General features: G+C 41.9%; 1 protein-coding gene across 1 annotated transcript; it reads right to left on the reverse strand.

Moving 5' to 3' along the window:
• Positions 1 to 515: 515 nt before the first annotated feature.
• On the reverse strand, positions 516 to 24,785 carry LOC109891255 (protein hinderin). The gene is made up of 11 exons (XM_031825404.1): positions 24,638 to 24,785; positions 22,555 to 22,590; positions 22,178 to 22,449; positions 21,672 to 21,772; positions 18,352 to 18,467; positions 7,440 to 7,573; positions 5,905 to 6,542; positions 5,726 to 5,812; positions 5,451 to 5,566; positions 5,223 to 5,343; positions 516 to 929 (listed from the first exon to the last, which is right to left on the reverse strand). The coding sequence occupies exons 1-11, from the start codon at positions 24,690 to 24,692 to the stop codon at positions 725 to 727; spliced, it is 1,881 nt and encodes a 626-aa protein (XP_031681264.1). The 5' UTR covers positions 24,693 to 24,785; the 3' UTR covers positions 516 to 724.
• Positions 24,786 to 26,122: the final 1,337 nt, after the last annotated feature.

Here is a 26,122-nt window from a genome sequence, read left to right on the forward strand (position 1 = left end):
CACATGAAGGGGATGGGGAATTGAATGTTACGTGTTGAGCTTTGCCATGTCTGATGAGGTAGGCTTCTCATTGATTAATGCGCTTTAGGCTCCCGCCCTCATCTCTTCTCTGGTCCCTGGACTCTTTTGTAATTTTAATGAATGATGCGTCTCAGCTTAGCTCAATAATAAAGCACAGTCTAGAATACACCTGTGTCTTGACTCAAACTTACTGCATATTCTAAAAGGGCCTTGAACGGGGTCACGTAAGACTTTTAAAAAATTTAAAAAATTCAAATGTTTTGCTACGGTTTGCCCTAATGAATATGACCCAGTTCTAATAACACTTCAGTTTCCTAATGTGTCCATCTCTGAGATAATGTGACCAAGGTGGTCAGTGGAGCACACAGAAGTTTTACAAACAATTTACCATTTGTGTTGAAGTTAAAAGAAATCCATATACGAGTAGAATTATAGCGCATTTAGCTACTTTGTGGGTGACCATGTCACTACATGTGGGGACCACTACACAAATATATTAAATTACAGTTTATTTATATTAAATATTTAAAAAGTATTGCATTACAAACACAAAATAGTATAATGAACTAAATGAAAATCATGATTGTTTTGGAACTTCATACTGTATGACAAACAGAAGGCACTGATCTTGATTTTAATTATTAAGATTGATTTCAATTTTCATATTTTTCTCAGGGTACCTACCCCCGGATCCCCCACCCCCTCAGCAAATGAAGAAGATTTCTTCCAGTATCTGGCTCTCCTCCAGGTCCTGCTGGGGGGTCCGGTAGGGGCCAGGACGGGAGAGCAGAGCTTGGTGGGCTGGTTTGGGGGCACTGAGGGGGGGCGGGCGTCGGGGAGGGTTGCCTCGCTTGGGCACAGAGATGGGACTGAAGATCTCCAACAACTCAATCAAGGAGGAGTCCAACCTAGATCAAAAACAAAGATAAAGAGAGTAATCAATGAATGAAAACACATTTGATAACTATGGTAAGTCTTCTTGCTAACATAATTGCAATATTGCCTTTGTAATATTGTTCTTTTTTTAAATTAAAACTCTCCAGCATTCATGTTATCCTATTGCTTAACAGGAATTAGACAAGGCACGAGGCCAAAGCATGTCTGTGGCACAAAGCTTGTAGTGCAAATGTGTAGTGCACCTCGTATTTGTTAGCATACAGAAGATATGAAAGGATATCCCAATACGGATGAACTGTAAATAAAATGTTTCTGTTCTGTAGTGTCCATTGATGCCTAACACAACCAGCGTTAAATGTCTAAAGCCCTGGGGTCGACAAGCAAAAGGGCATGAGATGTTACAGGTGCAACAGAAAGAGAGTCAAGCGAGGGCGCATGGGGGCATTCTCTACCAGAATAAGAATGAGGGCAGAAATAAATAAACCAAAGCGAAAGATTAAGCTAATAAAGATTCCATCCTTCAGTATGGCTGCTTGATAAATTATTCAGTGTGTACACAGTTGGACGAGTGCATACCAGATAGAAAACATGAATTCTTAAAGCACGCTAACATAATTCTCTGCTCGTTTTAAGCAGCATCGATTTGCATCTGGCCGACAGTTGGCATGTGCGGTCAGAGTCTTTTTGTATTTGTTTACATAATATTTCTAGTTCTATTTTCTGTATTTTAACTTCATGGCTTTAATTGGTTTAGAAAGAATGATCACTGTAGTTTTCCATCAAATTATTTAGAAAATCTATGTACAGTACATTGAATGAATCTGTGAGTATGGAGAGAGAAAACAGAGGGGACACCTATAGGGGATAATACCCGCTGGGAAATAAACATGATTGAAGCTAAAGTAAGTAAATCTGTCTTCTTCATTTGGTCTCCTTCTGCCTGTCAATAGCAGTTAGTGGGGAGAGGAATGACAGTGTGTGTGTGTGTGTGTGTGTGTGTGTGTGTGTGTGTGTGTGTGTGTGTGTGTGTGTGTGTGTGTGTGTGTGTGTGTGTGTGTGTGTGTGTGTGTGTGTGAGAGAGAGAGAGAGAGAGAGAGAGATAGAGAACGAGTGGGAGAGAGAGAGAAACTTTGTCTGGGCTCCCTCTTGAAATGTGAGAATTAGCATTTATATTTGTAGATTTATTTAATGGACAGGGCTCTCAAACAGCAATCCATCAACGGATGACATCGCTGTAATGAATAATGCATCACTTACCAGTGGTCACAATCTATAACAAGAGGAAGGGTTTGGGGGGGTGGGTACAGTTTCGGCAAGGGAATTGGCCGAATGGTGAGAATTCTAATGGTTGGAGGGGCCATGTGTACCAAAGGCCTTCGTTGTTTTACGCAAGGTTCAATAGCGAATGGCCTACGGGTATTAATATAACTCAAGGGAGCCCTTTACGATTCTGCTTCACTACTCTCTGTGTATTCACACAGAGAAGTCACAATGACAAAAATAATAATTGCATTAGACAATGACTATTCAAAAATGTTGCTACCCTCCACATCAGACTGGCGGCAAAATTCACCAGACATATCTATACTTTCTTGGGTTACTATGAAAGTTTTAACTTGGCTCTCGCAGAATTGCAATTTGTCTATCCACTTCTCCTTCCCTCCCAGTTGTTTCGTTCTTCTCTCATTATAGATGGCCATCTTGCCCAGCGCCCCCTTTCATTTTCAGTCCAAACAGTAATCTAAAAATCCTATGATGGCAGGCAGGTACATACCGGATGTCAATACCCTGCCATTCAATAGCAAGCAGGCTAGGTGAGTTGAAGGGGGAGGCAGGAGGAGCAGTAGGGTGCAATGGAACTCTTTACTAACTAACACGGGAGGCCGGGGATTAACCCCGCAGTCCCATTTAGCGATTTGCACCTTTAACATTCTATTAGTTAAGACTTAATGGTTGTTTGGGTTTGTTGGGGGGACACATGGGCATCGTAGGGCTTACCCATCAGTCTCATAACATCTGCAAAAGTCTACAGTGTCAGGACGACCCTCGCCAACCTCCCCTCCCTGCAAAATAAAAACCCTTAAAATGACTCGCTTCATTGATTCCCTCCACACACACAAAATCAGATTTTTATCTGAATAATGTAGGAAGCTGCTTCCAGACTGCGGACTACAAAATATTTATCTGTCCATACATAAGCTAGCATTCTCCGGTGCTTGTTAGCCTAAGCAGCTCTGCATCACTGGGGTTTGTTGTTGTCTGGATGAAAGGGCAGTTAAGAGCAGAGCAGGCAGAGGAGATGCGCTAGTCTAATCTGACTGATTAAAGTCGGTTTGTTGGAAGATTACAAATCAACTCTTGGCTACTATGCTGGTTGGAGGGGTTTAGGAGACCAGAACTGTCTGTTGCTCCCATTTAGTTGGCTTCGATCAATTATCCAAGACAGACATCTGTTGGTTTTTAACATACAGAGTGTGAAATGTGCAAGACAATCTTGGATGTCTTGCACTGACCTCAGCAAAACTTTTTGTTTTGTTTAAAGTTGACAGTTTAACATTGGATCAAGCGCATTATAATTAAATTATTGAATGGTGAATACAGCGCTTTAACAATGATAAACGAGGTCATTGTTAAGAGCAAACCTCTCAGAAGGACCCAATTGAAATGCCTTCAAAGTTCACTGTTATTATGATCTGTATCCATTATTTCCCTTTGTGGTTTTAATGGCCATCTGCTTGAGTTTACACTGTTCGATTGGCATGGTGGTGGTGGTTACTTGAACCATACTGCATTGTTTATGATTCAGAACATTGTGATGAGCTGTCCTTCTGGCTGAGTCAGAGACAAGCTGTCTTTCTGTTTCATGTTGGCTAGGCTATGGACCAGTAGAAGGAAATTTGGAGTTCACACTTGAAGAACATCTCATATGCAAAGACAAAAATACACTTGCCAGAAGTAAAAAAGGGAAAAAGTAAGAAACATAATCCTTAAAAATGACATGCTAATAAACATTTGTCCACAGCATTCTCTGCTAACTAGAAGTGCACACTCAGACACACATTGTCACATTAATTACCTTTCAACAAAAAGTGTGGGGAGGGGGGGTAATAATGAATTTCATTCCCTTTTTATAGTGTGTCTCACGCTAGTGATTCATTCCTCTCTGCGCTCTCTGTCTCTCCTTCTTCTCTCTCCCCTCTCATTATTGCGAGAGAGCTAGAGAAAGAGAGAGACAGTGCATTCCCACAGAAGTCTGTTCAATTACCTGCTGCTGGGTCCCAGCTAGACCGACTAATGGAACGCAGCTTGGCTCCTGTCAGCCTCGCCGCTAGCCTGGGAGAAAGCTTAATTTAGCCCATCAAACACTAAGGACCAGTGCCGGCCAGGCCTGCCTCAGACGCCTGCTCCCCTTTCCTTCCTTCCTTTCCTTTTTCTAACCTGTATTTTGTTTCCTTACCCGTGCACCGATATATTGAATTGCATTTCCCCCGTGCTCTGTTCATAAAAATAGTCTGGTTTGTGTATTTCTAATCTAAATGTTTCCAGAGTGGGTAAGTGGGTAAAAAAATGCACTATGACATGCTGTTGAAAATATAGAACTGCTTTAAAAGATGCTCTGTTTATTTAGTGCTCATAGTGTGTGTTAATAATAGATTGTAATAATGTACACATATGATATAACGTATAGCAACCCGCACACTGATGAACGCTCCTGCTGTTTTACTGTGCAGCGTTTTGACCCAAGATCAAAGGTCAAGCTGACCTTACACAACAGAACACCAGGAGCATTCATCGGTGGACAGGAATCTATTCTCTATTTTATCAGAGAACTATTCTCTATTCCATCAGGGACCTATTCTCTATTTTGTGTTTACTTTTTGTACCCAGCACCTGCAACTTTTTTATTTTTATTTTACCTTTATTTAACCAGGCAAGTCAGTTAAGAACAAATTCTTATTTTCAATGACGGCCTGGGAACAGTGGGTTAACTGCCTGTTCAGGGGCAGAACGACAGATTTGTACCTTGTCAGCTCGGGGGTTTGAACTTGCAACCTTCCGGTTACTAGTCCACCGCTCTAACCACTAGGCTACCCTGCCGCCCCAACTTACTGGATGTGCGTACACAAAATTTGACAATAATAATAATAATGTCATCATAAACTACTTTTTGGACAACACACTTTATTTTGACCTTGAGAGTGCTGATAATGATGTGGTGTTGCGGTGCAGTACAGTGGAAACAGCAGTGGTATATGGGATGTAACAGTGTTTTGATTGGGACACCGGGATCCAATGTGGCTTACCTTGCATCGGGAGTCCTACGTAGCGCGGGAGGCATCACTGGTGCTGGGGTGGCTTCGAGTCTGCTATGGGACACCACAAGAGAGGTGGCCATATCCCTCCTGGAATTGTTATGACAGGGCTCTGCAGATGGAGGACAACAACAAATGGACTTCAAAACCCTAATGACGGAGACGATAAGCCAGGGATGGAGAACTGGCGACCCGTGTATACACACACACACAACCTACCAGGTAAATGTATGGAGTTTTGCAGGGGGATGTGTGCAGTATGGTCTTTGAGTGGAGGAGCTTCTTGTTCTGCTCTCTCACCCAAGTTCTCTGCATCGTCACACCCTCTCATTTCACTGCAGACACACACAGTCAAGCTCACATTCAACTGCTTGGTAAGCTAAAGGCTAGATTACTAGATACAGTGAGTGAGTGAGTGAGTGAGTGAGTGAGTGAGTGAGTGAGTGAGTGAGTGAGTGAGTGAGTGAGTGAGTGAGTGAGTTCCATGATTTTACCTGAGTAACACATGTTCATTGGGTAAAGGATCAGTTCCGTTTCTGGACATGGAGTGGCCGAGTTCAGCTGCAGTGGCTTGCTGGAACCTGCAAGAGAGACAAAATGAAGTACATGCCCCAATTATTGTGCATATATTGTTAGATGTAGCATTTTTCTCAAATATAATTAAATTCAATACCTGCTGTAATCGAGGCGTGTGTGGAGGAGCTGCTGGTTCTGTCTGATCAGCCTCTCCTCCTGCTGCGCCAGTCGCGCTTGCAGTCGCTCCCTCTCCACCTCCAGCTGCAGCTTCTGCAGGAGCAGCTGGTGCCTCCTCTCCTCCCAGTCCTCCCGGCCCAGGAGGGGAGCGGTTAGGTCCCTCTCTGACCCTGCTCCCTGCCATGCTGGGTCCCCTTCGAGTAGTAACCTCCGGGGTCCAGGTAGACATCTGCTGTCTTCGGGTGGTTCAACAGAATTGTTGTGGAGCCGTGGGCTGGTGTTGCCCAGTCGAGGATCTTCTGTGGCCCCCCTATGGCGAAACCCCCCATTGACCAGATGTTCCCGTCTATGGGCTCCTACTCCTCGGCAACCCTGGCATTTGATTGGTCCCTGGGATTGGTTGCTAGAGGAGGAGTAGGGAGGGGAGGTGGCTGAGTGGAGGTCGTCTGAGAGAGAGGCGGGACTGAGGTATGGGACTCTTCCCCTGCCACTTCTCTCTCTTCCTCCTCCGTTTGTCCCTGTTCCTCCAGGAGTGGGCAGGCCCAGGTAGGAGCCATCCCAGGCTGTGGCAATCTCTGCCCTGCTAGGCTTGGTGGAGCCTACCTCACTGCTGGGGGCCTGTGGAGACAAGAGAGCCACCTAGTCAAATAGACCCTTCTTTTTTATCTATTGTAAATATATTATTCAATGTTACTATTTAATGTTATGCACCTGTACTAAATTTCAGCCTATAGTAAGCTCTATGTGAGCATCAATAAAATCTGAAATGTGTCATGTGTTTGTCTCCAATCTCCACAAGTGTATAGGTGGTAAGGGCAAGAGGTAAATTTTGCAGGTAGTTACCTCACTCTGATAGTCACTCCTTCCCTTCACCCTTTTTAACTTTTCTGTGAGAAAGCAGTGGTTAAGCCAAGATGGAACTGACACCAATACAATGCAGAACTAAGATTTGGGTTTGGGCAAGACTGATATTCTCATGAAAGTGCTGAGCACAGGGAAACCAAGGTCAATGAAGCGAGAGAGATAAACACAAAGTAAGGTAAAGCCCACCTTCAGCAAGACAAGAGAGTGACTAATTCAGTGTGAGGTCACAGAGCATGCAAACACATTACTCAGCCCCACTGTAGGACACGGAGGACGACAAAGTGATCTATCCTCAGAGCAGGGGGACCCAGGAAGATGTCTCTAAATGGTTACCTTGAGAAAAGCAACCGGTTCTGCTACTTACTGTATGTGGTCATAATGTATAGTGATTTTTTTTATTTACTATTGTGATATCTGATATGCTGTCTAGGTCCAAGTAAGGGTCCTTTAAAAAATTAAATGTGTGTGTGAGTCTCTCTCACCCAGTTGGCAGCATTGTGATTGATGGTGAACAGTGGCGGTAGCTTGGAGATAGCTCACCGGGGAAGATTATACACACAGACACGCACCACTCGCCATCTCTCTCAAACACACGTCTGTTTCACACACTCTTACTACGCACACTCGTACAGACACACACAGAGTGAGTACCTTTCTGTGGGAGTTGGAGCTGCGGGAGTGGCTGAGCTGGGCGATAGACTGGTTGAGTTTCTCCTGCTGTTGAGAGAGGTACTGCTGGTAGAGCCCCAGCAGCTCCTGGCACTCCCGGTACTGCTGCTGTAGGCCTGGGCAACAGGGGGCTGGGGTTAAGGGTAATATTCTTGTCTTTATTCCCTTTTTTGGGACAAATTTCAATTTCAATTTCGAAGACATCAAATATAACCCCAAAAGGACATCTCCAACCACCATGCCTTCATTAGGCCAGGAAAGTAAACAGAACAGTGCGTTATCTCAAAAAGTTGAAAAGGACAAACTGAAAAGAGAGCATGATAAAAAGTTGAGGGGCTTTAGACTTCTCCATCTGGGTCGGCCCAGGCTGAGCAGAGCTGGGCCGTGATGCCAGATCTGAGTGCTAGGCCGAATGCCAGACAGAGAGCTGGCACCTGACTGGCGCACCGCTGCAGAAGGCAGGACACAGCTCATCTGGTGCAGAACCACTGCTGGGCATGAGGGTCCCGCTAATGGCGGTGGTGGCACCGCTCGCACGCACACCCGGGCTGAGTGAGTAAGGTAGGTACACATATATGGATACATACTCATGCAAGAGTGGCAATGGGGGTAAGAAAGCATGGGATCTCATACTGTGTACTAGGGCAGACCCCATCTAGTCGACTGGTCCATTGTTTGGTCGATAGGCTGTTGGTCATGGTGTACACGACACCTGTCGGATTCGTGCCTGTCTGAGTGGACTGATCCATTGTGGAGGCTATGGGGGTGGCACAGTCCATCAGTCTAAGACATTTGCTACAGAAATGGTATATGGTTAAATTATGTTTGAACAATGGTGCAACACAAACACTTTATTTACAGTGGGGCAAAAAAGTATTTAGTCAGCCACCAATTGTGCAAGTTCTCCTACTTAAGAAGATGAGAGGCCTGTAATTTTCATCATAGGTACACTTCAACTATGACAGACTAAATGAGAAAAAAAATTCCAGATTGTGGTATTTTTTATGAATTTTCAAATTATGGTGGAAAATAAGTATTTGGTCAATAACAAAAGTTATCTTAATACTTTGTTATATACCCTTTGTTGGCAATGACAGAGGTCAAATGTTTTCTGTAAGTCTTCACAAGGTTTTCACACACTGTTGCTGGTATTTTGGCCCATTCCTCCATGCAGATCTCCTCTAGAGCAGAGATGTTTTGGGGCTGTTGCTGGGCAACACGGACTTTCAACTCCCTCCAAAGATTTTCTATGGGGTTGAGATCTGGAGACTGGCTAGGCCACTCCAGGACCTTGAAATGCTTCTTACGAAGCCACTCCGTTGCCCGGGCGGTGTGTTTGGGATCATTGTCATGCTGAAAGACCCAGCCACATTTAATCTTCAATGCCCTTGCTGATGGAAGGAGGTTTTCACTCAAAATTTCACGATACATGGCCCCATTCATTCTTTCCTTTACACGGATCAGTCATCCTGGTCCCTTTGCAGAAAAACAGCCCCAAAGCATGACGTTTCCACCCCCATGCTTTACAGTAGGTATGATGTTCTTTGGATGCAACTCAGCATTCTTTGTCCTCCAAACACGACGAGTTGAGTTTTTACCAAAAAGTTATATTTTGGTTTCATCTGACCATATGACATTCTCCCAATCTTCTTCTGGATCATCCAAATGCTCTCTAGCAAACTTCAGACGGGCCTGGACGTGTACTGGCTTAAGCAGAGGGACACGTCTGGCACTGCAGGATTTTAGTCCCTGGCGGCGTAGTGTGTTACTGATGGTAGGCTTTGTTACTTTGGTCCCAGCTCTCTGCAGGTCATTCACTAGGTCCCCCCGTGTGGTTCTGGGATTTTTGCTCACCGTTCTTGTGATCATTTTGAACCCACGGGGTGAGATCTTGCGTGGAGCCCCAGATCGAGGGAGATTATCAGTGGTAAGTATGGTCTTCCATTTCCTAATAATTGCTCCCACAGTTGATTTCTTCAAACCAAGCTGCTTACCTATGGCAGATTCAGTCTTCCCAGCCTGGTGCAGGTCTACAATTTTGTTTCTGGTGTCCTTTGACAGCTCTTTGGTCTTGGCCATAGTGGAGTTTGGAGTGTGACTGTTTGAGGTTGTGGACAGGTGTCTTTTATACTGATAACAAGTTCAAACAGGTGCCATTAATACAGGTAACGAGTGGAGGACAGAGGAGCCTCTTAAAGAAGAAGTTACAGGTCTGTGAGAGCCAGAAATCTTGCTTGTTTGTAGGTGACCAAATACTTTTCCACCATAATTTTCATTAAAAATCCTACAATGTGATTTTATGGATTTATTTTTCCCATTTTGTCTGTCATAGTTGAAGTGTACCTATGATGAAAATTACAGGCCTCTCATCTTTTTAAGTGGGAGAACTTGCACAATTGGTGGCTGACTAAATACTTTTTTGCCCCACTATATATATATTATTATTATTTTTATTTTTTTAACATAAAATGTACTATCTCCTGCGTTGGATATTGGTCACTGTCCGCAGTTCTGAAACATTAGGGCACTGTTGAATTGGCGCCTTTCCCTAGACCATGTTGGTATGTGCATAATAGCAAAGTTAACCAACAATATTGGTGTTAAGAAAAATGCGACGGAGGCAGCAGCGGAGTTAGGAGAAGAGAAAACAGCCCTTGCCTTAATTGTCTAAGAAAAGTGAGGAGAGAGGAAATCCCCACTTAATAAGGTCTATAAACAATAGCCTAATTGTTAATGTGCCTGGCTTTATAAATCATCCGTATACAGCGCATTCGGAAAGTATTCAGACACAATTGGTGGCTGACAATACACAATACAGCCGTATTCTAAAATGTATTAAATAAATATAATCAATTTAAACACAACAACAAATGACAAAGTGAAAACATGTTTTCAGACATCTTTGAATATTTATGAAAAATAAAACACAGAAATGCATTATTTACATAAGCATTTAGAGCCTTTGAAATGAGACTCAAAATTGAGCTCAGGTGCATCCTGTTTCCATTGATCATCCTTTCCATCCTACCTGTGGTAAATTCAATTGATTGAACATGATTTGGAAAGGCACACACCTGTCTAAGTGGTCCCACAGTTGACAGTGCATGTCAAAGCAAAAACCAAGTCATGAGGTCAAAGGAGAGCTCCGAGACAGGATCGTGTTAAGACATAGATCTGGGAAAAGGTACCAAAACATTTCTGCAGCATTGAAGGTCCCTAAGAACAAAGTGGCCTTTCTCATTCTTAAATGGAAGAAGTTTGGAACCACCAAGACTCTTCCTAGAGCTAGTTGCCTGGCCAAACTGAGCAATAAGGGGAGAAGGGCCTTGGTCAGGGAGGTGACCAAGAACCCAATGGTGACTCTGACAGAGCTCCAGAATTCCTCTGTGGAGATGGGAGAACCTTCCAGAAAGACAATCATCTCTGCAGCACTTTACCAATCGGGCCTTTATGGTAGAGTGGCAAGACAGAAGACATTCCTCAGTAAACAGCACAACAGCCCGCTTGGAGTTTGTCAAAAGGCACTTAAAGGACTCTCAGACCACAAGAAACAAGATTCTCTGGTCTGATGAAAACAAGATTGAACTCTTTGGCCTGTATGCCAAGTGTCACATCTGGATGAAACCTGGCATGATGGTGACAGCATCATGCTGTGGGATGTCACGTCTGGAGGATACAGCCTCAATTCTTCTTGAGTATGACGCTACAAGATACAGCCTCAATTCTTCTTGAGTATGACGCTACAAGTTTGGCACACCTGTATTTGGGTAGTTTCTCCCATTATTCTCTTCAGATCATCTCAAGCTCTGTCAGGTTGGATGGGGAGCATCACTGCAAAGCTATTTTCAGGTCTCTCCAGAGACGTCCGATCGGGTTCAAGTCCGGGCTCTAGCTAGGCCACTCAAGGACATTGAGACTTGTGCCGAAACTACTCCTGCGTTGTCTTGGCTGTGTACTTATGGTGGATGTCCTGTTACATTTGCAAACATTTCTAACAACCTGTTTTTGCTTTGTCACTGTGTGTAGATTGATGAGGAAAATGTTTTGAATGTAATCATTTTTAGAATATAGCTGTAAAGTAAAATAAAATGTCAAAAGTCAAAGGTTCTGTATACTTTCCTAATGATCTCTCTCTCTAGTCAAAAGTTTGGACACACCTACTCATTCCACGTTTCTCCTTTATCTTTACTATTTTCTACATTGTACAATAATAGTGAAGATATCAAAACTATGAAATAACACATGGAATCATGTATGAACCAAAAAAGTATATTTTATATTTGAGAATCAAAGTAGCCACCCCCAGGGTGTCCTGACTCTCTGTGGTCACTAAAGATCCCATGGCACTTATCGTAAGAGTAGGGGTGTTAACCCCAGAGTCCTGGCTAAATTCCCAATCTGTCTCTCATACCATCACGATCACTTAATCATCCCCAGCGTACAAAAGGTACAGTTGCTATACAGAAGAGAGCCCAATTTGGTAAAAGACCGTCCATATTATGGCAAGAACAGCTCAAATAAGCAAAGAGAAAAGACAGTCCATTACTTTCAGACATGAAGGTCAGCCAATCCGGAAAATTTCAACAACTTTTAAAGTTTCTTCAATTGCAGTCGCAAAAAACATCAAGCGCTATGACGAAACTGGATCTCATGAGGACCACCACAGAAAAGGAAGATCCAGAGGATAAGTTTTTTTTGTTCATTAGAGTTACCAACCTCAGAAATTGCAGCACAAATAAATGCTTCACAGAGTTCAAGTAACAGACATCTCCACATCAACTATTCAGAGGAGACTGCGTGAATCAGGCCTTCATGGTCGAATTACTGCAAAGAAACCACTACTAAAGGACACCAATAAGAAGAAGAGGCATGTAGGCCTCTCCAGGTCTCACACCCACTGTGAAATATGGTGGAGGATCGGTGATGATCTGGGGGTGATTCAGCAAGGCTGGAATTGGGCAGATTTGTCTTTGTGAAGAACGCATGAATCAAGGTTGTCCTGGAAGAAAACGTGCTTCCATCTACTCTGACAATGTTCCCCAACCCTGAGGATTGTTTTTTCCAGCAGGACAATTCTCCATGCCACACAGCCAGGTCAATCAAGGTGTGGATGGAGGACCACCAGATCAAGACCCTGTCATGGCCAGCCCAATCTCCAGACCTGAACCCCATTGAAAACCTCTGGAATGTGATCAAGAGGAAGTTGGATGATCACAAGCCATCATATAAAGCCGAGTTGCTTGAATGTTTGTGCCAGGGGTGGCATAAAGTCACCCAACATCAATGTGAAAGACTGGTGGAGAGCATGCCAAGACGCATGAAAGCTGTGATTGAAAATCAGGGTTATTAGACCAAATATTGATTTCTGAACTCTTCCTTAAGTTAAAACATTAGTATTGTGTTGTTTAAAATTAATATGAATGTATTCCTTTGTTTTATTCGAGGTATGACAACACTGTATATTTTTTGTTATTTTGACCAGTTGTCATTTTCTGCAAATAAATGCTCTAAATGACATTTTATTTGACATTTTGGGGAAATGTTGTCAGTAATTTACAGAATAAAACAAACATTTTCATTTTACCCAAACACACCTATAAATAGTAAAACCAGAGAAACGGATCATTTTGCAGTGGTCTCTTCATTTTTTCCAGAGCTGTATATGCAAACCCCCACACAGAGAATTTGCAATGAACCTAGAATAACACATTACCAAATCCTCACCTGTAGTCACCCACAAAGACGGGTACACAGTCTCAAACGCACTCCTACCAACCAACTACTACCCATAAACCTCCCTGCTCCAGGCCATATATTTTTATGGGTGGGCCATCACCCCTGGCTGATGAGTTTCTCAACACATCACCTTTAAAAGTCCCTGATTTAACAGCAAATGAAAGTTTCAAAGTGAAGCCATATTGAAGTAACAGTCTGTGGAAGGATACGCTAGGAGAAAACACTTTGGTGTCGGAGGAGTTCAATCAAGCCAGGGAAATGAAACGGAGTAGAGCAAGAGAAAGACTTCAGATGAAGTGGAATGAAAGTGAATGCCCTGTCGACAAATGCTCCAAAGCTTCTTTCATACACTCTACTGGTAAGTAACACCTGAACCGTCTGTCTGCATAAGGCTGTTTTTCCACTGACGTTACGTCATAGCAATCATAGGGAGTCATGACAAATGAAGTTATGTTATGACACATGGCTATCAAAACTCGACAGAAACGACCAAACATTTGTTTCAATTCCCATGTCAACCGATTCATATAGGTAATATAATGTCCTCTGGGTTAACACTTTTATTCAAAGGAATCTAGTACATGTCAGAGTCAACCCACACAAATCTGGTATTGCAAGCATCATGCTCCAACCAACAGTCATTGCAACCACAAACAATGCCTATGCCGATTATAGGATGTGGATGTTCTGAGAGTGTAAACAACACACCTACGTTAAAAACATTGTTGGGCAGATGCAGACCCGCCTCTCAAGGCCTGGTAATCTAAGACGACTAGAGCGCAATTGATAAGGTTCTATTCCAATGCCGAAAACAGTGAAAACTTTTCTGAGTCTTGGGCATGAGCCAATCCGAATGCCCACCCTCTTCAATCAAAGCGGTAGCAACTGCTTCTTCTGTCCAAAAATATACAGAATCAAGACTTTGCTTTCGAAGGCTTCAGACAGGGCCTGTCAAAATTATTCACTCGCCCCGTCAGGCCACGCCCAAATGAAATCCACCTCTAGGTGGAATACATTTGCACAGGAGAGGAATATTTTCAAAGCCGGCCATTTTTGCACTGTGCAAAATCGACTGGGTGTGTGTTAGGTCACGGTGATGGGTAATTGATGAAAGTGTACAGTTAGCATAACTGCCTTATAGCCAATACAAATAAACCAGTTTACAATCAACTCAACCAAATACCAATAAATAGACTTGCTAACAATCACTATAGCTTAAGGTTTACTCTGTCTATTGATGGTATTAAAAGGTCTAACAAACAAAAATGTTTAGCCCTTTAACCATTGCCTAAGGGAGGAGGGTAGAGACACTTATTTCAACCACGGCCACTGACAGAATAGTAAGGTAATTGATTAAAAAACAAGTATGTGATTTGTGAAGCACCAACTCAGAATTGATATCTATCCTTTTCACCTCTCCAAGACATCATGCCAAGGAGAAATAACCAACTACAAGCTTATTCAAATCTTACATTTTATTCAGCACTTGAGCTCCAAAATGGTCCTGACAAACAACATTTCAACAAGAACACTTTCACTCATCTCTCATTGCGGGTCTTTAGATAGGAGAGATATACACATCCTCCCCTTGATAACCTGACTCTGGTAGATAAGACTGTCATGGAATTAGACTTTACAAGTCTTCCCCTAGTTTGTTTGCCTTTGGTGTCTCCTTAACCTTTAAAAGATCCATCTGGAACCCTACGTCTCAGAACTCTTTACGACTCCGTGTGTGCGTTAAAGACCGGTTATCCCCTCGGGGTGCTTTAATCAAAGGGTTTTTCCCCCTCAAATTTGTTTTTAATGGAGTTTAGAAGTTTTGTGTAAATGCCATGTCTCCCAGTCAAAGTGCCTTTAATTGAGTTGTGCTTTTCTAATTTCCCAGCTCTGCTGCCAATTGTGCAATTTACCAACCGGCGATTACTTTTCATATTTCGCAGCGTTTTCCCCCTAAATTGACGGCTCACACGTCGGTTTGACCTGAGTGGAATCATTAAAGAGGACATCAAGGAGGGTGGGGGGTGCAAAAGTAGAGGAAACAGGGTAATTATGGGATGCTGTTGGAATTATAGAAAAGTTAACAGGTCAGGCCAAGAGACTGAGCCTGACAGTGTTAGCTCGCTTAGAATCAACTGGTGGTGCTGTAACTGGTCATAAAAAGGTAAGAAACAAAAGTATGTGGACAACCTTTTAAATGAGTGGATTCAGCCATTTCAGCCAGACCTGTTGGTAACAGGTGTATAAAATTGAGCACACAGACATGCAATCTCCATAGACAAACATTGGCAGTATAATGGCATTACTGAAGAGCTCAATGACTTTCAACATGGTACCGTCATAGGATGCCACCTTTCTAAACAAGTCAAATTTCTGCCCTGCCAAATTTCTGCCCTGCCAGAGATGCCCTGGTCGCTCTATAAGTGCTGTTATTGTGAAGTGGAAATGTCTAGGAGCAACAACGGCTTAGCCCCGAAGTGGTAGATCATACAAGCTCACAGAATGGGATCGCAGAGTGCTGAGGCGCGCAGAAATGTCTACGGTTGCAACTGCCTCTGGAAGCAACATCAGCACAAGAACTGTTCTTCAGGAAATGGGTTTCCATGGCCGAGTAGCCGCGTCGGCGTACTTTACACCACGCGTCGGCTGGAGTGGTGTAAAGCACGCCGCCATTGGACTCAGGCTAGGCCCCTCAGTTCCGGTGAAGGGAAATCTTAACGTTACAGCATACAATGACATTCTAGACGATTCTGTGCTTCCAACTTTGTGGCAATATTTTGGGGTAGGCCCATTCCTGTTTCAGCATGACAATGCCCCCGTGCACAAAGCACGGGGCAGCTGTTATAGCAGCAAAGGGGGACCAACTCCATATTAATGCCCATGATTTTGGAATGAGATGTTCGATGAGCAGGGATCCACATACCTTTGGTCTTGTAGTGTATGACAGAATTCAGTGCATCAAGAAGAACAAGATTACCAAGACATGAGAGAAGAGCAAATGCCACAGTCCCACAAGATAAAACGTCAGAGAAGGAAACGGTTTCAAACACTGAATGTAATCCACAGTGAACTCAGACATGGGGCAAATGTCATTTTAAAATGTCAAGACGTGGCCAAGACTCAAAATCGTGGAAAAAGCAGGAGGGAATGGAGGTACGTGGGCATGTAATAACGCTCATGGAGTATCTGTCATACCACTGATGTTTGCAGTGGAGATATCAAGCTGTATGCAATGCTGCCCCCTGCTGACAGATAGGAATAGATTTTAATTATTTAGTGGCAGACTGGGCTGCAGTGTGTGCAAATACACATGGCTGTCTTTTAAATCAGTGACTGATACAGACCTGGGAAGGCAAGAGAACACCGGCAGGCACTGTGGCCCTCAAAGACTGGATTTGAGGATACTTCACACAGACAATGCCAGTGAGATAGGCCCTCTGTATTAGAGGTCGACGATTATGATTTTTCAACGCCTAATACCGATAATTGGAGGACCAAAAAAAGCAGATACCGATTAATCGGACGATTTTTATATATAAAATATATATTTGTAATAATGATAATTACAACAATACCGAATGAGCACTTATTTTAACTTAATATAATACATCAATAAAATCAATTCAGTCTCAAATAAATAATGAAACATGTTCAATTTGGTTTAAATACTGCAAAAACTAAGTGTTGGAGAAGAAAGTAAAAGTGCAATATGTGCAAGGTAAAAAAGCTCATGTTTAAGTTCCTTGCTCAGAGCATATGAAAGCTGGTGGTACCTTTTAACATGAGTCTTCAATATTCCCAGGTAAGGTGTTTTAGGTTGTAGTTATTATAGGAATTATAGGACTATTTCTCTCTATACCATTTGTATTTCATTAACTTTTGACTATTGGATGTTCTTATAGGCACTTTAGTATTGCCAGTGTAACAGTATAGCTTCCGTCCCTGTCCTCGCTCCTACCTGGGCTCGAACCAGGAACACAACGACAACAGCCACCCTCGAAGCAGCGTTACCCATGCAGAGCAAGGGGAATAACTACTCCAAGTCTCAGAGCGAGTGACGTTTGAAACGCTATTAGCACGCACACCGCTAACTAGCTAGCCATTACACATCAGTTACACCAGCCTAATCTCGGGAGTTGATAGGCTTGAAGTCATTAACAGCAGAGCTGCTGGCAAAACGCATGAAAGTGCTGTTTGAATGAATGCTCACGAGCCTACTGGTGCCTACCATCGCTCAGTCAGACTGCTCTATCAAATCATACTTAGTTATAACATAATAACACACAGAAATACGAGCCGTAGGTCATTAATATGGTCGAATCCGGAAACTATCATCTCGAAAACAAGACGTTTATTCTTTCAGTGAAATACGGAACCGTTCCGTATTTTATCTAACGGGTGACATCCCCAAGTCTAAATATTGCTGTTACATTGCACAACCATCAATGTTAAGTCATAATTATGTACAATTCTGGCAAATTAATTACGGCCTTTGTTAGGAAGAAATACTCTTCACACAGTTCGCAACGAGCCAGGCGGCCAAAACTGCTGCATATACCCTGACTGCTTGCACAGAACGCAAGAGAAGTGAAACAATTTCCCTACTTAGAAGAAATTCATGTTAGCAGGCAATATTAACTAAATATGCAGGTTTAAAAATATATACTTGTGTAGTGATTTTAAGAAATGCATTGATATTCATGGTTAGGTACACATTGGTGCAACGACAGTGCTTCTTTTGCGAATGCGCTTGTTAAATCACCCGTTTGGCGAAGTAGGCTGTGATTCAATGATAAATTAACAGGCACCGCATCGATTATATGCAACGCAGGACAAGCTAGAAAAATAGTCATATCATCAACCATGTGTAGTTAACTAGTGATTATGTTAAGATTGATTGTTTTTTATAAGATAAGTTTAATGCTAGCTAGCACCTTACCTTGGCTCTTTGCTGCACTCACATAACAGGTAGTCAAGCCTGACACGCAGGCTCCTCGTGGAGTGCAATGTAATCGGCCACAATCGGTCAAAATTGGTGGCCAAAAATGCAGATTACCGATTGTTATGAGAACTTGAAATCGGCCCTAATTTATCGTCCATTCCGATTAATCGGTCGACCTCTACTCTGTATGTCTGTGTGCATCCATGGAGAAAAGGATACTCTCTCTCTCCTGTACAATGAGCTGGTTCTGCTGCTCCAGCTGTAGAATCTTGCACTCAAAGTTCTCCTGTTCATCCTTCAACCTCTGTACCGACTCCTCCTTCTCCTCACTCACTCTGGGAAAGAAGAGGTGGAGGGTCAGGGATTATAGCAGTGTACCCTCTGAATAAACTTAATTCTTGAGAACATTTCTTAGGGCTGATCCCATTTAGTCAAGTGGTCGATATGCTGTTGGTTGACCGAGATTTCTTTAGTCGAGAAGTTGCAATTATATATATTTTTTTCATGGTGCAAAAGACATCTGTCTGATTCATGCCTGTCCAGTGGACAACTCCATTGAGGCGACCACGGGGATGGCACAGTCCATCACTCTAACACATGTGATACTGAAATTGTACATGGTTATATTATGTAAAAATAATGGTGTAACACTAATAAATCTAATATTATTTTATAACAAATGCGCTTTCTCCCGCTGTGGATACGGTCTCTGTCCACAGTTCTAAAACAATTTTCAGTGCGCCGTATAATTGGCGCCCTTCCCTATGTTGTGCATAATAGCAAAGTTAACCAGAATAATGGGTGGGATTGAGAACAATGCAGCGGAGGCAGCAGCATCAGAGAAGAGGAAAGAGCCCTTGCCTTAGCCTAATTGTCTAAGAAAATTGAGGAGAGGAAACCCCAACTTAATTAGGCCAATAATCAATAGCCTAACTGTTAAATGTCCCTGGCTTTATAAATCATCCATATACAGTATCAGTCAAAAGTTTGGACATACTTACTCATTCCAGGATTTTTTATTATTTTTACATTGTAGAATAATAGTAAAGACATCAAAACTATGAAATAACACATATGGAATCATGTAGTAAACCAAAGAAGTGTTAACAACATCTAAATATATTCTATATATTTGAGATTCTTCAAAGTAGCCACCTTTGCTTTAATGACAGCTTTGCACACTCTTGGCTTGCTTCTGTTGCCTGTTTGAGAGTTTAATCGCCTACTGATTCCGTGAGCACTTAAGCCTCATGCAACGGGAAAAAGTTTGATTTAGCAATTTCACAGATTTGGCAGTTTTTAAGATTTGCTCTGCTATAATAAAGGCTTTACAATTGTTTTTCGTTACAACCGACTGGTATTACTTTGAATTTATTTAGTGTTGTATACACTATTCCAATCACGCAGAAAATAAATATAGTAATCTAACACCACTTTTCGTTACACATATGCACGCAGCTCTCACTTCTATACCCTCCTTTTTCTTGATATCATTATTGTTATTATTACAATTATTATTATACACATCATTATAATAAGTAATGTCGTTATGATTAGTCGGCTTTGTATAGTTGCCTTGTATAACCATCATTGAGCTGTAGGCCTAAGAGCGTGTCCTGTCTAGTCTTAATACCGTAACTTACTACGGCCTAAATTTCAATATACTGTATAGGCTACTGTATCAATCAATCATTCATTCATGCAATCACACAGCATACGAGACATTCATGTTTTGAAATGCAATCAAGCATTTTTGTTATACAATTAAATTAAGGGAATTAACTTAAACAATAAATAAACCTGCAATGTAAATGTTTTTAGTCTGCTGTAATAAAGACTATATATTTATTTCATTAGAACAGAATCTGAGGTACACTTATTTATTTAGTATTGTTTACACTGTTCCAAATGGTCAGAAATAATAATAATATTGTAATCTACCAGCAACTGTTTGGCACACATAATACTCTCGTAATGCTTGCTCTTATACCCTCCTTTTTCTTGATCTCCAGTAGTTTCCACAACTAAGTCAAATGTCTTCCATAGATCTGACTTCTCCTGTGACCTAAATAGCTTTCTACCACCTGAGGAACATTGCCAAGGTACGGCCGCTTCTCTCTCTGGCTGATGCAGAGAGACTCAGCCATGCTTTTATTACAAGTGTGCTTGACTACGGTCAATTGCAAAACATACAAAATGCTGCAGTACGGGTACTGACCAAGACCAGATGGAGAGCACACATTACACCGGTTTAAGGTCTTTGCACTGGCTGCCTATGAGTTTTAGAATTAATTTTAATATTATTCTGTTGGTTTTTAGACATGCTTTTAAGTTATGTACCCAGTAGGTCGCTCATGTCCTCTGGCATTGGCCTTTTAATTATCTCAAAGCCTAGGACCAAGAGGCATGCCTTTCATTATTAGGCCCCCAGCCTCTGGAATAGCCTGCCAGAGAACCTGAAGGTGGCCAAAACTGTGCACATATTTAAAAGAGATCTTAAAACACATTTTTAGCTTTGCTTTTCCTTGCAGTGCTTTTTAGTTGTTCAGTGTGTCTCATTCTTTTGTTTTTTTATCCTCTTATGTTTGTTGTGTAGTAAATATTTCAGCTTTTATTTTCATTGTTTTTATTTTTCCTGTAAAGCACATTGAGTTGCACTCCATTTATGAAATGTGATGTATAAATAAAGCTTGATTTGATTCCCCTCCTTAGCAACCAACTTAAAAGCATGTCTAAAAACCAACAGAATAATATTACAATTAATTCTAAAACTCATAGGCAGCCAGTGCAAAGACCTTAAACCGGTGTAATGTGTGCTCTCCATCTGGTCTTGGTCAGTACCCGTACTGCAGCATTTTGTATGTTTTGCAATTGACCGTTTCAAGTTTATTTTTTACGTCCTCCACATCCATTTTGCTGTCACGTGTTACTGTGTTCGGAGTTTCTTATAACCAATTGATTGATGTGATAATGATAGGCTATAGGTCAGGCTCTGTTGGTCACATGCATGCGATATTTAAATGTTTCACGTAAAGAGAGCAGGGCCATTTTTTTCATAAACAAATGAGGGATTTCGGTAACAACTTTTTAGTCAGAAACTAGTAAGAAACTAAATGGCTGAAATTACGTTGTAGCTTCAGCACGGGCAGTGCAATAAACACTTGCTGTGCTGTGGTGCCTTTTCAATACAGTAGGGAGGAGAGCGAGACAACGTGCACCAGTAACACAGGCACTCGCTGTATTTTTTTTTTAACACAGTGTGACCATTGGGCTCTTTTTTGAGTAATTTGTGTGTGTTAATTATTTAATCAAATAGTGTTGGACAAGCTCAGTAGATATGCAGTTGATTTTATTCAAACACATCTGTTTATATATGGAAAAATAAGTTTAAACATTTCAACCAATAGATTGGTCGAAAGAACAGGACGACTATGGGTCGACCAAGATTTTTTTTAGTCGGGGACAGCCCTAATATCTCTACACCCCACTCCCTGCCAAACACACACACAAAATCCCTCTTATGTTGAATGAGCAGTTACCTGGCCAGCTCCTGGATGAGGTTGGCGATGCGCCGTTTATCCTCGGGACAGAGGTCCTTCAGAGAGGCCCTGCTCTTAGCCTGGGTCACCTCAGAGAGTGCCTGAGCAAAAGACCGTTTTTTTATGAATCACATAAAACGTGGACATATAGATCATGAAAACAAAAGAGCACAATGACTTTTGGCAAGCATCGAGCAACAGTGCAGTATATTGAGTGATACTACCCGATTGAATGTCAGCCTGTTTCTGCTTTTTTATCTTACCTGGTTTGGCCAAATTAGCAAGCATTGTTTAATCAGGCATGAGATCAGCACCAGAACAACTTAGAACATCTGAGAAAAGAGGGCCAATATCAATCAGAAATGTTTGATTCATCCACATCCCTGTTGAATGAAGAAATAGCTGTGTACCCAGGCTTTATGTTTGCAAGGGCCTGTTCCGACTGGAGAGGTTATTAGCTAGTAACCAGTTAGGGTCAAGGGAGAGGTCCCTCTTGGCAAACCTACCTGCGAGGTGGTGAGGAGATGCTGCCGAGTGGCTGGGCTGGGGGATGGGACTGTGGCTTCAGGTGCGATCTGGAGCTGTCCTCTACCCATGGAGGACTCAGAGACAGAGGACAGGGAAAGAGGCTGGCCTCGCTTTTTATTGCCCCATCTCAGAGGAGCCTCTCCTCGGATCTGACAGCCATATTTGGCCCTCATTTTCACCTTTCTTTCACTGCTGTTGGACCAGGAGCCCGACTTAAAAGCTGTCCGAAAGTGTCCCTCTTTGTTCACTCCTAAGAGACAGAAACATGGAAAATGCAGTAACATTAGCAGCCAGCAATAGGAAAAGTGGTCAGAACTATCTCACACATGCCTTTGACAAGTGCTAATGTCCTCACCTGGAATGAACACCACAGGTTGGTCTTCATCTGATGCTGTGTGAATTGAATTAGGAAATATATTTGATGGTCTCTAACAAGACCCTCATTTCAATAAAAATCAGCATGTTGAAATTGGCGTAGGCAAGCCACTGAACTGGGTTCAGAAAGTGGCTGGCATTTGTTTATTAGCCGACGTTAGCCAACTTCCCAAAAATTGAAAGCGGACACCTAATTAGTTAAAATGTAGCTAATTTTGCCTAGTTAACATTTTAGTAATTTGCTCTTATCCAGAGCAACTTACAGTAAGTAGTAAGTGCATACATTTTCATACTGGTCCCCCAAGGAAATCGAACCCACAACCCTGGCATTGCAAGCACCATGCTCCCAACTAAGCCACACGGGACTACAAACATTTGAATAGGTATTTCATTGTTTCTTCATTCATTGGTACTTCATTACCAGAAGAAATGGACCCTACCGCTACGCTTGTTTACACTGAGCTCAGAACACAATCATGGTTACATTAAGACACTGGAGCAAGAGCTAGATATTGGTTGGAAATTGTACCTCAAAGCAGTTATGGGACGTGCCACTGTACTTCAAATTGTACCTTTTTCTACACTACTCCATCGAAAAGATTGAAATACTGCTAGTTTTCCCAGGACAAACTGCCCTTTTCGTCCTTATGCTAGCTACCAGTAGCCACTATGGAATGGCACGTTGTGTTGAACAAAGGAGTTGATTGGCTGACATTGCCATTCCAAAATGGCTGCAGTGGATACTGCTAGTTAGCATGAGGATGAAAGTGGCAGTTTTCTGGGAAAACTAGCAATATTTCAATCTTCTCGATGGAGCAGTACAAATCAAAAATGTGGAATTCAGTGGCCTACCCCATCCTTACATTGAATTCTAAGTCAGGCAGAAATAAGCATTTGAATTTGAAATAGATCCACAGGAAAGTATAATTACAACTTTTTCATATTTCTACCACCTGGAGCATGCTCAGAACCATGTAAACAAGCTCCACAAGTATGCATGCTTCTTCTTGTGCATGTATTTTGATGTGTGTACACTTCAGGTGAAATAAATCTTCTACACACTACCAGCACTTTGAAAAGATGATGTAAATATCCACTTTCTTGTGGATAAATTCACACATTCCTAATGCCAAAAAGGACCAACCACATGGACAACAATTTTATTCTACATTTGGCTTGTAGAGATCACAAGAAAGTTTCCTGATTCAAACACAAATTTCTGCAATAAATAGAATTCAATGCAATTCAATGTCAAGGTTCCAGGCAAATCCAATCCCTGCATTGTGGTACATTTCCTATCCATATTTCGCACTGGCACCATGGTGTCTTTAATGCAATCAAATATAACTGTACTTGTCACATGCAACGAATACAACAAGTGTAGACCTTACCGTGAAATTCTTACTTACAAGTCCTTAACCAACAGTGCAGTTCAAGGAGAGTTAAGAAATGTTTACCAAATAAACTAAAAGTAAAAAAATATATATAAAAAGTAACAATAACAAGGCTATATACAGGGGACACCGGTACAGAGTCAGTGTGCGGGGGTACAGGTTAGTTGAGGTCATTTGAACATGTAGGTAGGGGTGAAGTAACTATGCATAGATAATAAACAGCAAGTAGCAGCAGTGTCCAAAACAAATGGAGGGAGGGAGGGATAAAGTTGTTATGGAGCCATTTGGTCCTAGACTCGGCGCTCTGGTACTGCTTTCCGTGCGGTAATGATTGCGTTCCAACCTCAATGCAGTTCAAGTCTTAAAGAAGTGTAACGGTAGGGTCGGTATCTTCTGGCAAGGTATATCACATCCCTTGACTAACAAACTAGTTAGCTACCGATCAGTTTTCCAGCCAGGTGAGAAACCACTAGCTAGCTAACGTAAAGTAACCAATTAAATCCAGATTTGCTAAAGTTAGCTAGCATAATTGAATGTTTATAGCTAGTTAGCAAATTCACCACACAACACCCGGCTTGTTAGTTAAACGTATTCAACCTTCATCAACATACTGACAATATTGACTATAAGATAGGGGCTGTCTTTGATAGAAACCAAGTAAAAGGATACTGTCATTGATCCAAAAAAATCCTGAGTCGTTCTTTCCCATTTCTGCCGCAGCCATATTGAATCAACCGCCACTCACAAAATGCCAAGGATTGCCAGGTTCTTCTTCTTTGGGATTTGATTGGCGGTCGGATTCAACTTTTACGTGCATACACCGCCACCTACTGTACTGGAGTGTAAAGCCAGGCACGGTCGAACGACATTAAATTATCTTCATTAGTCTTGTTCCTCTAGTAGTCTAAGAAGTGAAACACCACCATATACAGTCATTAAAAACCCACTACCCCATTCCACTATTTTGACCCTATCTCTTCCTGCACGATGCCAACAGCCTGGGAGGACGGGACACCACCCCTCAACACACCTTGTAACTCTTCTGAAGTCAAATCTCGTATACCCAAATACATCTCTGCAGCTGCCACTACAAAATATATTTTCTGTGATATATGTTCCATTTCTGCAGTACAGTTGGTAACCATTCCTATGAACGCTACGAAGCCAACCTTACTGAATAATAAATAGGCAAACTCTTTTGCCTATCCCTTTGTGCTGGCACAAATCTACTACTCAGCATACAACACCTTCTACACTTCTCTGACTCTGGCCACTTCAACCTGCCTCTCTCAGGAGGTGCTGTGTTGAAGCCACCGAACAGCAATCTTGGTATTCCTCCTCCACTGTAAAAAAAAATATATATATTAGAAGCTACAGAAATGCATTTATTAATTCGTTTTTGACATGTTTATTCTATTACAGACACCTTAATGCATACTTTTGAATTATATGTGAACTAAACATACAAAAATAAATAAAAACATTTTACTTTTAGAGTACTAATGTTACTGTCCCCACTACAATAACAAAACACTTAAATGCGTGTCTTTTTGTCCTTGAATTCTTTTATTGAAATACTGTAGAATTCCATCAATTCCAGTGGAGGACTGCTCCTACTGGGGAGTCCCAATATGGCCGGCCGGTGGCTTCAAAGTCTCTCAATGGCCAATACATTGCACACGCAATCCAGGGTTTATATACATTATGGGATAAAAACAACAATGTAAATCAGGGGTCTTCAACCTTTTCTTGCACAGAGACCCCGTCCCAGGCAAATTAGCAACCTAGGGACCCCCAACCTATACAGCGCATTCGGAAAGTATTCAGACCCGTTCCCTTTTTCCACATTTTTTTACCGTTACAGCTTATGTTAAAATTTATTAAATTACACTTCTTTCCTCATCAATTTAGACACAATACCCCATAATGACAAAGTGAAAACATGTTTTTAGATTTTTGGGGGGAAATGTATTAAAAAAAATTTAAAACATAGCTTATTTACATAAGTATTCAGACACTTTGCTAAGAGACCTGAAATTGACCTCAGGTGCATCCTGTTTCCATTGATCATCCTTGATATGTTTCTACAACTTGATTGGAGTCCACCTGTGGTACATTCAATTGCTTGGACACGATTTGGAAATCCACACACCT

The sequence above is a fragment of the Oncorhynchus kisutch genome, linkage group LG5 (assembly GCF_002021735.2).
Source record: "Oncorhynchus kisutch isolate 150728-3 linkage group LG5, Okis_V2, whole genome shotgun sequence".
Classification (NCBI taxonomy): Eukaryota; Metazoa; Chordata; class Actinopteri; order Salmoniformes; family Salmonidae; genus Oncorhynchus; species Oncorhynchus kisutch.

Bases quoted from the DNA above. Each gene is read 5' to 3' on its own strand.
- LOC109891255 (XM_031825404.1), bottom strand. From the start codon at position 24,692: ATGGCTGCGGCAGAAATGGGAAAGAACGACTCAGGATTTTTTTGGATC. The intron at 21,773-22,177 runs GTAGGTTTGCCA...TCTTTTGCTCAG, and splicing joins ATCTCCTCACCACCTCGCAG to GCACTCTCTGAGGTGACCCA. The intron at 930-5,222 runs GTAAGCCACATT...TTTTTGATCTAG, and splicing joins CGTAGGACTCCCGATGCAAG to GTTGGACTCCTCCTTGATTG.